The 15,410-nt window shown below is 43.5% G+C and overlaps 4 protein-coding genes across 4 annotated transcripts; 2 read left to right on the top strand and 2 right to left on the bottom strand.

The window, feature by feature from the left end:
• Nucleotides 1-467: 467 nt before the first annotated feature.
• PAAG_03248 (hypothetical protein) lies at nt 468-1,220 on the top strand (the record flags this gene model as incomplete). Its single annotated transcript, XM_015844898.1, has 3 exons — nt 468-519; nt 582-667; nt 786-1,220. 3 exons carry the CDS (start codon nt 468-470, stop codon nt 1,218-1,220), a joined length of 573 nt encoding a protein of 190 aa, XP_015702104.1.
• A 1,151-nt stretch (nt 1,221-2,371) lies between these two features.
• PAAG_03247 (DUF757 domain-containing protein) lies at nt 2,372-3,300 on the bottom strand (the record flags this gene model as incomplete). Its single annotated transcript, XM_015844897.1, has 5 exons — nt 2,372-2,441; nt 2,524-2,560; nt 2,780-3,064; nt 3,143-3,167; nt 3,250-3,300. 5 exons carry the CDS (start codon nt 3,298-3,300, stop codon nt 2,372-2,374), a joined length of 468 nt encoding a protein of 155 aa, XP_015702103.1.
• An 863-nt stretch (nt 3,301-4,163) lies between these two features.
• On the bottom strand, nt 4,164-6,054 carry PAAG_03246 (hypothetical protein; the record flags this gene model as incomplete). Its single annotated transcript, XM_015844896.1, has 7 exons — nt 4,164-4,245; nt 4,322-5,178; nt 5,283-5,402; nt 5,467-5,625; nt 5,686-5,762; nt 5,850-5,924; nt 6,027-6,054. 7 exons carry the CDS (start codon nt 6,052-6,054, stop codon nt 4,164-4,166), a joined length of 1,398 nt encoding a protein of 465 aa, XP_015702102.1.
• A 4,031-nt stretch (nt 6,055-10,085) lies between these two features.
• Nucleotides 10,086-15,381, top strand: PAAG_03245 (hypothetical protein; the record flags this gene model as incomplete). Its single annotated transcript, XM_015844895.1, has 5 exons — nt 10,086-10,264; nt 10,417-13,471; nt 13,524-13,793; nt 13,842-15,259; nt 15,321-15,381. 5 exons carry the CDS (start codon nt 10,086-10,088, stop codon nt 15,379-15,381), a joined length of 4,983 nt encoding a protein of 1,660 aa, XP_015702101.1.
• Nucleotides 15,382-15,410: the final 29 nt, after the last annotated feature.

Below are 15,410 nucleotides of genomic sequence, written 5' to 3'. Positions count from 1 at the left end.
TACCTTTTGACTTTTCACAATCATGGGACATTAGATCAGTTGAGCCTATCAGAACGCCGCCTCCCCTTGATTACCATGATATGTGACAGCCGAGCGTTTGGTACGACCCATTGAACCTGGTATAGAGATACGGAGGCTGGAGATACGACCGGAACATTTCGATCATTGCCCATGCTTTCATTCCGCAGGAAGATGGGCGGGCCAGCTGGATACCGAAATTGACTTCTGGCGATAGCTCGTCATTTTCACCTTTTACGATTCTTGGCTCTTCCATTTCAGCTCAACCAGACAAGGCCTTTTATTCCCTCCGTGATAGGGATGGTCAGATTCGAGTTCGAAAGAGAAAAGTGGACAAATCTAAGTTCTACCGGCTCCACGCCTGATGGTCAATATGGGCGCGAGGGCTATACAGCCTTGGGGACGGCAGAATATATACCTGCCTTTGGAGAGAAGGAATTCTGATATACATGGGCGGCGTTTCTTCCACGTCGAATGATTTGGAACCAGCAAACATCACTGGTACCGCTATCCATTTTCTTTTTTTTTTTTTTTTTTTTTTTTTTTTTTTGACATCCACACAGAGAAATGGTATGAGCAAGAAGCTACTGGCGGCTTCCCTCCTGGCCGTACCTCCTGCTGTGCAGTTTCTGCGTCAGAGGAAAATCGGGTACCCTACGAAATGTAAGCTTATGAACTCCCACCTAACGAAAAGAAGGTCAAGGCAACTGAGAGGATGATGTTCTATTTAGTTTCTTCTAATAATATCCATACCCAGATCATTCTAGGCAGCGCTCGCAAAGTTGATCTTGGCCTTGCCGAAAAGGAATACGTCGATTTGGGCAAGGTCCTTCTCGTTCACCCTCCCCTCATTCAAATGGATCACACTCTCACTATCACCTCTGCATGAGTCCCATGCTTGTCACATTATCGGGGAACGCCAAACGCTCGTGGTTGGTGGCTCGATGCTGACACGCCGTCGCTGTGACTCCCTGCAAACCGAACTTCGGCGCAACGGTCTTGGACTTTCGCCATCACCGATACAATGGAAAGACCGCTATGATTCAGATGCTGCACCGTACCAGCGATCTCAGATTGTAAAATCCACTACTCCTCCGGCGGAATCGAACCAAAATCCTGGAAATAGCGCTGCTGTCCAGGCCCTATTTCAATATACGAAAAAAGCTTTAGGCTCCAGAACAATGACAGTAATCGAGCTATAACAAAAAGAAACCGCTCCAGATCCAGATCCAAAACCCGTTTCTAACGGCCTTGAGATCGATGTGTCGCTGGTGGTGTGGTTGGCGGAATTTTAGGAGCCATTATCTGTGTAGTGGTATTAATTTTCATCGTGAGCCAACTAAAGGCATACCGGAAAGCAAATACCGACCAGACCTTGGAGACCCTTGATATCCAATTCCAAAATGTTTCGAGGAGTTTACCGGTGACCAGCACGTTGCCAACGACGGAATCTGGGTGTGGCAGATACCCTTGATACCAAGCAGCCTGCAGCTGCGTTTTGATGCAACAGGGGGAACATCAGGCTCACCAGCTGAATCCTACGCCTGTATTTGAGATGTCAGCGTATCCTTCCAGAAAGAATTCGCAGCCTGCTGAGCTGGGTGGTAAAACGAAGCAACGAGCGGAGTTAGCTTGACGCGAGCGAAGAGTGGGTATCAACTTGTTACTTTAGATGCAGGTAATCTGGGAATAGTGTTCAATATTCTAGTTTACGTTTTGTAAAATATATCCATTTCATCCTCCATTGAGACAGGCTGCTGCGCAAATATATATACCTAGGCTCATAAATGTAGGTGAACTTTTTTGGGGTTTTCTCGTTACGTGTACATAGATGCGCGAAATCCATATCAAATGGCCGACCACAATACCTAGGTACGTACGGAGAACATCGAGTCGTATTTTGTTTTCTCATAGAACGAAAGCATACCGCAAGACAGAACAATGAATTCTCTATTTTCTTTCCAGTTCCGCCTTTAGCAGATTGTGATTTGTGGTTAAACCCAGCGAGGCTGTCGTTTCTGCAGTAGATGAAGTTTCCCACCATTGGAAACTCCTTTATGCAACGACTTAACTCCTGTGTTACGGGCGAACAGTAGTCGAGCTTTGCCGCCTTTGTTATTCTCACCCCTTTTTCTTTTTTCCTTTTTCCCCTTTTCTTTTCTTTTCAATTTTCCAAAGACAACTTTTGATTTGAGTCATTCACAGGATCCCAAAGTTTGTAACTCCATATCGAACCTTAAAATTGACAGACGAACGGTGACAGTGCTCTACCAACGATGGGGCCGAAGTTATATGCATTTATGCGAAATGTATTAATGAGGGAGGTGGGGATTTTGGATTTTGGCGGCGTTTGTTATGAGGATTCCTTTTTCGTCTCAGGGTGTGCTTTCTCATATATCCAGTCGTTCAGCCCAGCCCGATTTCTGTGGATGAGGGGTAACCATGTTAGACCGGCGACTCGGGGATTAGGATCCAAATCTTGGAATTTTCGATAGGTGGGTTTACCTTGCAATCTCAATGGCGTAGAATTGCATCCGAACGACTGCAGCCAGAATTAGCTAATGGTTAGCAAATATAATTCAATGTCTATCTCAAAGACATTTTTTTGGGCTGTTCTTATCAAGAAGGGTTTTTCTTTTCTTTTTCTTTTCTTCTTTTTTTTTTTTTTTTGTTTTATATTTTTTCTTTTCTTTCTTTCTTTCTTTCTGTCTTTTTTTTTTTTTTTTTTTTTGATATAAAGGAAGGGAGAAACTAATCATACCAAAAATTGTCTCCTTTTCTCCATACTCGAATTTAGGATTCGCTCTTAAAAGAGTCCCGAAATTATAATCGTCAATCTTCTTGTCATAGGGCATAATAAAATTTCTCCACCTCTCCTTGCCTTCTCTACTCTTCATCTGATCCTCGTCAATTGTCTCCGCGGGATTAAATTCCGGGAATAATTTCATAAAATTGTCGTATATCTCGTCGTCCATTTTGGTCAAGCGCAGTGTAGAACCCCGTCTCGATTCTAGGAGGGCCCAATATGTGGTCATTTGTTGGACGGCTGGAATATCTGGGTTACTACAAGTGTCGTTCTGAGATCTTCAATGGATTTAACTGTTTATCCCCTGGAGAGGCGTACCTTTGACAGCGAACTGTTTTTCCATCTGGATTGAAAGCAGGAAAGGGTTAGACGTCATCGCATACAGCTGTGAAAATCCGGGTTTTGGCGGAGTAGCTTTAACTTACATCCTCCAAGTTTTGGGGATTTTCAGGGTCAAACGAGCTTGGTATCGACATGATGGGCGACGAATAGCTGGGCCGCTCTAGAAGGATGCGTATAGCGTTTATGATGTGGAATGTTGTATATACGCGAGAGTCCTAATTTCGCTTTTAGGTCTTGGTAACTACAAAATTCTGGCAGCGCTTAGTCATGGCTGAGATAGCCCCGCCACGGTAACTAGCCAGCGATTTCATTGTTATAGAAATGCCAGTATGGAAGTGACATGAAGATGGGTGTATTAATTATTATTTCCCGCAAGGACAGAAAGCCAGACTTGGGTTCTCAAGCAGACTGTTCCATATTCCGTGGTTGCATTTACAACATGACGGAGGTCCCGTTCCCGGAAGAGGATTGAATAAATTGCAAAAAGACTACAATAATATTTCACTTAGGAAATATTTGTTATGTTGAACTGCGCGTGGTAGTGATCCCGAATGAGTTCATAAAACCCGCCTCGGAGTGATTTGAGGAGTAAATTCCAAGCAGCAACTGCTCAACTCGCAAGCTGTAGACGGATAAGACTTTACAAGCTAAGTCATATGCCGAATCAGTTAATGAGAGGTACTTCATTAGTTCAATTCTGCAGTGGCAGAAGGAGTCAATATGCTATGTTCATTAGAGAATTGAGTGTCAAATTGAAGGCCAGTTGAGGTGATTGGTATAATCACGTATGGAAACTGTGCCAATGGCAGATAGAACATGAATAAGAACACAGTTGGGAAGAATGTCATTACCATTTGTACTGTGCTTGCACAAAATACTGTATTGGAGATATTGCTCGCCGTGATTCAGCCATAAAAAAAAGGGGGGGTTAATATGAAGGCAGTGAGGAATTTCGAAACGCCGAATGAAAAAAATTTTATTTGACGGGAAACAATCATTATTCCAATTCCTCAAATCGTCCTTGTTCAAGAGCTGTCCGGACGCGGTTCTCGACATCAACCACGCCGGTTGCTCTTAGTCTGGAAAAAGCAGGCGGGAATTGACTTAGCAAGGCGTCCACCATCAAATAAACATTGACCGGGAAGAAAAACATACCTTTCAAAAAGAACAAATAATCTTTCTGCCTCACGCTCCTTTTCCTCCTGCGACATCTCCGGGCCCGTATCCCGTGGCTCTGCATCCCATCTTTGACCTGTAATAGGATTCACGTTCGGATTAAGCTCACCGCCTCTGGATGTATTGGAACTGAATGCTTCTTTTGCCGTCTCTGGAACAGGCATATCATGAGACATGAGAAAGCCAGCTGCAAATCCGTAGCCTACGTTTCTCACGAAATCGGTCGCATCGCTACCTGAGAGCTCAAACATCAACGCCGATATCCCTTCACGTAGACTCGGGGCTACGGGGGAAGTCGACAGGCGCAGGAGTCGGGAGGAAAGCGTATTCGATTGGCCAATGGGGAGGTCGTGGTCGTCGTCTTCTGGCAGGAGGAGCCATTCCATATATTTTCGCGGACCTTCGGGAGCAAAGGAGTAGATTTTTCGTAATAATGTGAGGAGGGGTACGGCTAGTGTTTCGAGGTGTTCGGGTTTATGCATCGCGACAGCTTGGTCGAGGATATTTATCATCTTGTCCACGTTGCAGTTTTGGTCAAATTTGGGAAAGAGTGGATTTGTTCCGAAGTGTTTGCTTTTCTTTGCTTCGAGATCAAGATTAAGTAGGGAATTGATGAGATAGTTCACGGGAGCCTGTAGTGGTGGGGTTGGAATTTCTATGCGGCTCAGAATCTTGAGAATGTGAGGAATAGAGATGGAAAATGTGTCGCCTCTGTGGGGATAGAAGTTGGTGATGTTGAACATGAGTTTTAATGTTTCTGAGAGCGCAAGCTCGTCCATTGTATCAAGCTTCTTCTTTTTCGCTTTAGAGAATCGTTTCGAATGTCGATATATGTGCTATTTTCGCGGATTAGATTTGCATTTCTTTCTTTCTTTCTTTCTTTTTTTTTCTTTTTTTTTAGAAGTGCTGTTACGTTCGGGGACGGACGATAGGCTCATACGTTATTGATGCTTTCACCCAGAGCATTGTTCTCAAATAATTTATCGAAATCCAAGTTAGAGTCATAGGTGGATAAGAAGAGTAAACGTGACGCTAGAAATTCATCGTCGGAATTTTCTTCCTGTAACAGAAGATACAGTCACTATTAGCATAAAGGCAATTTTCAATACAGGCTCTTTCCTCACCCTGAGCTTCTCTGCGACGTCAGGTCCATGACCTAGGTCCACGAAGATCTGCCGCATGTCTTTATCAAGGAGAAGGGCGTTTGCAAGACAGCGGAGAGCTTCGCGCGATATCGCCGGCGATCGTCCCTCGAAGCCATAAAGGGCCAGTATTCTTATCCCCTGAATGTAATGTCAGAGTATGCGTATTTCTAGTGTCCCTGCGTAGGTTCTGTCTTGTACCTCTCTCGAATATATGGCGTCTGCATTTATTGGATTGCGCCCATGAACTCGCAGCTGCTGGAGAATCTCGATGAGCCCTGCTCGCGGAACCGAGAACAGTGTCAGAGAGAGAATCTGCATTGCCATGTCCAGTGTATATAAACTGAGGTATCTGAAAAACGTACGGGAAGACTGAAGCTTATTTGATTTCACATCTTTGGCAAGAGTATCGACCAGCTTCGATACTTCATCGAGCTTCTCTGTTATGGGCAAAATGCGACTGTGGTTAGCGGGCAAGTACACAAACTGCTCAGAAACCCCAATAGAGCAAATGAAATGGGGCAGATTTTCGAGTTACACACCTTTTCCTTCGAGTTCGCGAACTTCCATTTTGAATAAAAATGGGAGATGCTGAAGGGAAATTCGGGCGGAACAAGGGGGTGTGGAGACAGGGAGGGGAGGGGGAGTTCAGAGAAATAACTCTCATGCGCAAGCCGGCGCGGGGCAATGACGAAATGGCAATTTGAATGATAACTAACTACAGCTGACCGTCGCCAGCCCAGTAAGTTAGTTTATCGAAGGGGGGGGGGGGGGGGGGGAGGAATGAGTTAGGATTAATACTGAGAAATGTACTCCGCAGAGATATAATAGAAACAGACCGCCAGACATATGAGCCTGGGACTGTCAGAAGGGTGGTTTGTGACGTTTTCCCAAGAAGCGCCTGACCGACTGCACCGGGCCAAGCAGCTGCTGGGCAGCCAAGATTTCTCCGCATTCGGGCAGTTTTCTGCCCCTAGCTGTCAACTTGTGTAGTTGACTGTGAAGATTTGCATGCATGGGGCTGTTCTTTTCCCCTGTTCCTTTTATTACAAAAATACTGGGTTCCAATTTTGCTCTTCTACGTAAAAATAAGAACTAAAATCTCCTATCAGGAAACAAAAAAAGAAAAGAAAGATATGTGAGGGAGGGAATGTGGGCATGTATCTCTGCGACAATCTGAAATAGGATATTGCTCTTACTACCATCCTTGCTTGGAGACAGATCGCTTCTAAAAGGAGAAATCTATGCCTAGGAACAGTACATACATATTAGTAGGAGGTTATGTTGATGAGGATGAGGACGGAAAGTCACATCCTTCTTCTGAGCATCCCCTCTCGTGGAATTGATGCCGACCAAGCAGATAAGCGAGTAACTACCAATTTGATTGTTCTCCAGGTAACAAAAGCGTCCGCCAGTCTTCGGCTATTCCGAGGAGAGGACCTGGGATCATACAGCAGACCGTATACTGCACACAGGGGTGGAGCAACAATGAGCGGTGGCCAAACGCTGCAACCCAATGGTCTCAAGATCAAACCCCCCCCCTGTTGGACTATAACATGGGTAAATGGTGGGGAGCAAAACCTGGGCACTCTGTATTTATTTGAGATGGACGACTGCCCAAGTTCGTGGGCCAATAGGCAGTAGCGTCTAGGCGTACGAAAAAGGCGTTGGAGACCTGAATCATAGCAGCAATAAGGCGGATGGAGTATTATTGATCTGTTTAATAATGGGGGTATTTTAAACTCTGTGCGGTTAGCTAGTTAATTGACCACAATGCCGGAGTGCCCAAAGCTCTTTGATGGGAGCTCAATGGAGCTTGGGCCTTGAAACAAAGAAGCCAGTGGAGGAGTGGAACCCATTGTTAAGCTGTTCATCCTGGTTAGAAGGGAGAAATATCATTCAATAATGATACACGGTGCAGTTTGCATCAAGCCAATGCCTTACCAGGTGTTTGTACCAAGAAAACAAACTTGGCGTAAGACTGACCTCAAAAATGGATGTGGGATGTGCACGGACATTAGTGCGAGAAAATCTCCTAAAAACGGAACACTTGCGGAGCACTTCGCAGAAGTCTTACATCGTACGCAGTATATGCCATGTGGGTACACGTTACTCTGCAGGATCTAAATATAATTTAAAACTGTCGCGAAATCCTTGTTGGGTCAAACCACCTCCACATTATTGAAAATTGTACGGAGTATGAAGGACTGTAACGTAACGGAATCCACCACCCAACGGCCTCCGATCTTTCCGTAGAATTGATCATATATTTTTTTCAATGGAGATCTCAACAACGCCTTGATATTTTTCTCAAATTTTGGTGAACATTAAAATTACATATAGAATACAACATATAAATATTTAAAATTAACCCATAGAATGATTGATTGGCTTAATAAGCTGCCCAGAATGTGAATATCGTGTTTTCGGAGCAGTTGAAATAGATCCAGGTGTAGAACTCAGAGGAGACATATCATCTAATAATAAGAGCTTTTGAGTGATTTTTGATCCCATCATTATCTTCTTTATTGGCACCTGCACCTGCTTAGCTATTCTCACTTCAAGGTGTGCAGCCGTACATTCTTCTTCCTTTTTTGCTGTTGAATGCTCTGTTGAATCCTCTATTCCTTCTCTATAAGCTGTTTAGCTGCTGCTGCTGCTGCTGCTGTATTTGCCGTCTCTCAGCATTGTTTAGCTTTTATACACTTTTTCTCATGCTGTTCCTTCTATGAGTTTTGCCTGCTTCTCATCGCGAAGAATTTTATACTAAGCTTAGTGTCCTCTTTAATGGTACTTGATCTTGACAGCTTTTTAAATGTGAGAATGCTTTCTCATAGCCTCTATCTGACTAGATAAAAATAGCCAAATTAGCAAAAGATTTAATAAATCAAGTAATTTTGTATAAGCATCTTACACCAGAAGCCAATTGAAGTTTTATATGAAGAGTACTCCATCTTTTCTACATAGTGATTGTTTTAAATGCTTGCTCATGCCTGGTCTAAAGGTAATATTTCATAATTTCTCTCTTCACGTCTACTAGGTCATCCAATATCACCGCTTCTATTAAAGTGAAAGATAGATGACCTTTATGGCTGGATTGAACTAAATTGAAAGTTCATGCTCAAAGCTAATCAAATTACCTGATAAAATCACTACACTTATACATTTTATCTATTCTTGATCAATTATCATCTAGTGTAAATGCCAATAAAGATCACAGACTCTTAAAAGCTATAAAGATAAAGTGAAGATTAAGTTGAAAAAGCTGATCAATAAATATATTGATTTGAGTTGACTGCAAAATATTATATTATATATAAAAATTATCAATATTATAAAAATAAAAAATATTGAAAAAAATATTGCAGATAAAGATAAGAAAAACACATTTATATATGTTTTAACATATTCTCCGACTTAAATAATAAAATATATTGAATAATTATATTAGATATGATGATAAAAGCATCAAACTCATGATTTTTCTTTGATATATGTTATCAGACTGCAGCTTTCAGATGATAAAGCAGATATACCTTTTGATTAGATACAGCATCATTGTAAAAGACGTTGAAGTTTTACAGAATCTAGTCAAATGAGTTCAATCTTGCATCAAATTAGTTATTTAATTCAAAGTTTAAATTCACTTCAGTTTGTACCTACGTGTTTTCATCAGAAGATATATCTTTGATATTAGTTGATTCAGCCTTATCTAAGAATATATATGATCTATTATTCTATCTGATAGTAATAGTAGACTCAAAAATAATATAAAATCTTAAAGTATGATTATATGATTAAAGACAATTTTAATTTCTTCAGAAATTATATTTTAAAATGTTTAAACTTTGCAATAATATCTTAATAGCAGATAAATTAAAATCAAAAACTTCAATGATGAATTCAAATAGGAGTTTGAAATTCTTCAGTCAGAGATGAAGGAGTATTAGCACCTTCAGATCTGCATCATAATAAGAGTAGATACTGAGGTCCAGTTTATTATATATCACATAGTGATAACTTTTAAAATATAAATTAAGATTAACTGATTGAATGAATTCTTTATTCTTTTAAGGTAAACAACAGGACATTAAAGTTTCTTTAAGTTTGAAGTTCAGTTCTATTCTGAGGTGCTAGCACTGAACTGCCATCACTAATTAGTAGTTGCTGTCAACGGTTCAATAGCAGAGTGTTGCTGGGAGCTAATCACTATCAATAAGTCGAGAGTAGTCAGGAGTTGATCGTCGTCAACTCATCAATAGCAGCGCCGTGCTGGGAGACAATCTTTGTTAACACCGTGATGGCTCAGCCGATTGCTACTTGGGTGATGATTGTTTTCTAGTTAGTGAGCTGACGTATCCTGTTTTAAGGCTGGCATCCTTGGATACGTCAATTCTGCCTCGTTTTGACGAGTGGGCGAGCGGAGGCATCGTGTGTGATGAATTGTATGAAGCCCACTTCAAAGACTATTACAGCAATGAAGAGACATCCAAGGCATTTAACAAGGTGGAGAGATGCGGAAAAGGCAGTCGTAGGCCAAATTGGGAAGAAGGGTCGAAAGTTAAACAATCTGATAAGTGCCTCCTTAACGTTAGTCAGTTATGCTCAACCACCGAAGGTTTGATCCAAACGCAGCAAAACGTCTCGGAGATATGATATTCCGTGAGGAGGGCCTCAGCTCAACGTCGCGACTTCTCCCGAGGTCTTGGCGTGATTCTGCCATTTTGGACGCGTCCAAAATGGCCAAAGCGACGACGTTCGACCACGACCGCCGACAACGGTCTTGACTCTTGACGGAGTCGAATTGCACTTTGTTTTTTGTTATCCGAATGGACGGCGTCTTCTGATTTACTTTTTCCCTTCTTTATTTTCCCCTTTTGGTTCTTGGGTTGGTGGTAGTTAGTTATCGGTTTACGATAATTTATACATTAGACTGGATGTCCTCCACCATATCTCCGTATCTCCAAATATGGTTGAAGTCCTGAGCTTCTGTGCTCTTCCTGCACGTCCACCAACTCCTCCCCGATCATCCTCCTTCAATTTGGCAGCGCCAAAGTCCGACATCCAGCAGCTACCCGGCAATCAAGCTCTCCTTTCGACTCCAGACGACCGTTCCTCGCCATTGGATCTACCACCCCATCCTCAGTCCAGCTCTCAGTCAAAAAGGGTCAATTTCTCTCCTTTGACCAGCTATATCAAACCTCCGTCCTTCACAAACCCGAACAATCCTAAGACGAGAACGCCCCTTAGAGCCCTTCTACCCTCGAATCAATATAAACCATCCAAATCGATCCTCAAAACTTCCTGCTCCTCCCCAGCCTCCTCCCCGCCTGATGAGCAGCTCACCAATCCATCCGAGAATCTACCTGCCATGCTAGAATCAATCACCAACCAGCTCGCAGGCGAGTCTCATGCATCAAGAGCTGATGCATACCAACATCTTCTGGGCGCCCTGACCGCTTATGAAAACATTCCAGATGAAGATGCATTGGCAGAGAAGGTTGAGTTTTTTTCACAGTGTATTTGGAGGGATATATGTGAAGTATCGGGGACCTACCAACCCCTCGATGTCAAACTCGTACGCCAGGCTTTGAACTTGTTCGCCATGTTCATATATAAACCAAAGCTTTCGTCGCGAGTTTCCGAAGATCTAAAAGTTACCATCATTGATCATATCATTTCCTCTCTCCAGAATCCGAATTTACCAAAGGTTGTTGTTATCGAGTATATGCGTGTTCTATCCGTACAAAGCTTTTCGCCAAAAGTTATAACGGCAAATCGAGTGACACTCTTATTGACTGTGCTCAGAGATATTACAGACCGTGTGGAAGGCAAAGCGGTGGTTGCCCAGCGCCTGGCTATTTACGAAAGGCTCTTGTTCTTACAGCAGTCAGCAATGGCAGCCCATGCCGAGCTGTGGATCGATCAACTGGTGACGGCCCTTCTTCATAATTTCAAGGAAGTACGAACAAGAGCAATCAGGTTTGGCAAGCTAGCTGCGGTGGTTTTGGGACCAAATTTTACTGTTTCTTTTGTGTTAAAAGACGTCCTCGGCTATACTTTATCAGACTCCTCTCATTTGATTACAGAGGTCTGCGGTCGGCTGACGGAGATGATCTCAGACCCCGAGGCTGGTCCGCACGTTCCGCAAATTTGGAGTGTTATTATCCTCTTGCTGCGAAGCAGGCGATGGTCGATAGGCAGCTGGTCTCACTTAAAGGAGTGGTTGCTAGTGATACAGAAATGTTTCAACTGCAGTGATCCAGCCACAAAATCACAAGCTCTGATGGCATGGGATTTGTTTGTTTACGCTTTACCACCTAGTGAGACGACAGGTAAAGATATCACTAAAATATTATTTCGACCAATTCTCTCTCAACTTGAGCGAAAGAAGACCGACAAACAGGGGATTCTACTTAACCAAGCGTTTGCCAGTTACCATAAGCTCCTTTATTATGCCTTTCGACCTTCGGCGTCTCATAGCCGCCTGGACTCACTCTGGACCATATATATCAAAACCCCATTTTCGGGACATCTGAATTCGGAGCCAACAAATAACAAGCGACTATGTCAGATATTGTCTTCACTACTCTGGAATCAACAGCCAAAGATTTGGGAGGAAGATAAAGTTAAGATTAACAAAGCGACGACTCTTAAACCCGAAGATCTACCAAGACTGGACTGTAAATGGGTTCGATCCCGGCTTTCAATAATTCTCCCTGTTTTCGAATCGCTTTTCAAGACGTCAGTTTGGAGTGACAATGAACTACAGGAGTCAGGCATTGGGCTAGCTTGGATAAATCTTTCAAAGGCTCTGGCCGACGCTTCCAATAAGGAGATTACACCCTCTCCGGAATCTATGCAAGCAGTTGCTAGTATCCTGGGCACATTGCAACGGATCTGGAAAGCGGCGCCGTCGTCATTAAATGCAGAAGGGATCGAGCAAAACGATGCTTTTTACAGTCGATTTCACTTTCTTGTGAAAACAATTATTTCATTTGTTGGGCTAAATCCATTTACAGATAAGTTGCTTTTGAAAACGTCACAAGAGACTTTTCAAACTGCTAACACACCTACGCACCATCGACGGAAGTTAGATACTAATGTCAGATCTCCCATGCTTCACTTGCTTCACATAATTACGACTTCACCACCACCATTACCGACCTCTGGCCAGACGTATTTCCAACTAATTCACGGTATAATTGCAATGAGTGTACAAGAACGAACATCAAGGAATGCTAAACTAGAAACATTCCGCCAATTCGCAGATCTATGTTTAGAACCGTGGGGGAATGCTTCGGATACAGATAAACAAACCCTGCCAACCCGCCAATACGTATGGCAAAGTGTAGCGAAACTGGCTAGGGAATGTCTAACTGCTTTCCCAGTTGAAATGGAGCTGAAGAATCGTTATGATTCGGCGCCGAACGATTATGAAAAAGTGATTGCTATCCTCACCGCGGGATCTGGCTTCGATCTGGCTTCTTTGGAATGGTCTCAACTGCTTGATTCATTTAGTTCTGTCGTTCAGACTGAAAGGGGTGAAAATGCCCTTCCTTCCATTCTTGAAACCCTTTCAGGGGCAGTTCGTTCCCAGCCGTTACCCTCCGCTACCGGCTGTTGTTCAGCTCTCCTCGATCTTGCCAAATTCTCTTCAAACCAAGAGCAATCCCCGTCTCCGTTTCATCCTCCAATTGCAAAATCGACGACGTTCCAATACCGCCACCCTCAATTTCATTCATGGAACAATTTAATAGACGCGGCTGGGAGGCTGCTAAAGGAACTTTATCAACACCTAACGGAGATCGACTCTGGGCACGCAGTAAGATTCTTGGACTCTATGACCCAGTTTCTTGGCCGATGCCCATCGTCATTTGGTCCAATTTTGCTGAGCAAGGCTCAAGATTCTTTGGTCTTATGGATTACTGACCGCGATGGTCTGCTCATTACTAGACCGGAAGTGGATGACGTAGTAATTGCTGCAGTAAGTTGAATATATATTCCCCCTTACGGTAAATCCGTATTGATGGTAATAGGCTCGATCATTGATACGTTCGATTACCGCGCTTCTCCAAAAATCAGCTGATTCCGACGATAAACTATTACAAACGCTAGCGACTCTTATTTCGTCTGGTTTGGAATCGAGACATAAATCTACAGTTAACAGTTTCATTAAGCTGTGGAATAACTCGTTTGGTTCGAAAGAAATTTTGGAATATCCCGAAAATGTGGAAACGGTCCTGAGGAGATTGCAGCCATTTGTGCAACTTCTGTTACCAAACTTTCCGCCATCGGTCGGCCACACAGTATGTATACTGCTCATGTTGATATAAATTGTTCTAACATTGGTTTAGGTTGATCCTGAGTCTCCTGAATTTTTAAGTTCCCAGGAAGAGGTGACAAGATCTGAAACCCCAATTAAACTCCTTGAGCGACCCAATAAAATTTTCAAAGTTTCGTCTGTTTCCCCTGCACCAACCATCACGCCGGCAGGCGTAAATAGAGCCCGTCGAAGAAAACGAAGTACTTCCTCAATATCCAAAATTACAACACCTAAACCTCGACTTCGTCACGATGACTCTCAGATCCAATTTGTCCCTGTCGAGTCCTCACCTGCAAATGACGTCGCTGGGGAGTCACAAGTGCTGACAGAACATCAGCAAGAGGTCAGAGACAGGCAAAGAGGAGAAGCTGCAAAGTTATATCCAGTTTTCCGTTCACCTGCCTCCCAGCCTGGGCAAGTTGCAGATCTGGCAAAGTTTGGAGATTTGGAGACCGCAGATAATAGCCCGCCAACCCCTATGCTTGATATTGCAATGGCTGCTAATGATGAAGAATTCCTGGGTTCTTCACCAACTCCAACTTCCAAAAACTCAGTCGCTCAACCTGATCAAATGATTGGATCATCTCTAGCATATTCTTTCGACACAACCAATCTTCATTCTGAGGGTCCTCCCTCATCCCCCCCTCAAATCCAGTCTGAAGATAACCTGCCCGTTGAAGCGTCTGAGGTTAAAAGAATTTCCGAGCTTAAAGACGAGGATACCACATTGAATGGAGACGTGTTTTCACCACCAGGGAGTTCACCAACACCCACCAGGGGTGATACTGGCTGTCGCAGAGGTGTTCTTGGCTCAAGGAAAAAGTCAGAACAGAAGACTATAGAATCCATCAGCATCACAACTCCGGAAACTCTTGAAAAGACCCCAAAATCAGAATATCTTACGAATGTACAATCAGATATGCTGGGCATAGCACCGCCTGAACGCAGCGGTGGCCTTGAGAAGCAGCCCGTCCACTCGAGACGAAGCTCCCGCATTCCAAATGTTGAGTGCGATAGGATTGACATTATTCCAGACTCGTTCAGTGATGATCTTGAGAGACAAATAGCGTCCCAACTCGAACAGGTCCTAGAGTTGACGATGGATATGGAAGTGGGGAATCAAGGAATACAGGGACTTGATGCTTCAATCGTGACGAGGTCGATGAAACGAAAACGGGGCAACGAAGTATCATCCCAACACGATCGCGCTAAACGGGTGTCTCCAAGTAATAGAAGCCTCTCTGCGGCTGACGATATAATCCCTTCAAAAAGTATCAACACTCATCCGGAAAGTAGTCCTGTTGAACATCGTGCTTCGCAACCGGATCGGCCAAACCGATCACGGCGAAAGATGACTTCAATGCTAGCTTCTACAGAAGCTATCCACCACCCACCAGACACCGGAAGAACCTCTATTTCTTCCAGTCAGCGCAAAACCAAGAAACGAAGGTCCTTGCGCCTCAGCTGTCGGTCATCGCTACCTGAACTTTCAATGGAGCACATTAACCAGCAAACGACTCCCCAATTATCACCCGGTCTCGAAATGGAACAAAGCCCCACAGCAGCTGTGAAAATTGATGATCAGCCCGAGCGTCCGGTT

Source organism: Paracoccidioides lutzii, assembly GCF_000150705.2.
Source record: "Paracoccidioides lutzii Pb01 unplaced genomic scaffold supercont2.8, whole genome shotgun sequence".
In the NCBI taxonomy this organism is placed as follows: Eukaryota; Fungi; Ascomycota; class Eurotiomycetes; order Onygenales; family Ajellomycetaceae; genus Paracoccidioides; species Paracoccidioides lutzii.
The sequence above is the reverse complement of the archived record's forward strand: the minus strand, read 5'-3'. Positions and strand labels throughout refer to the sequence as shown.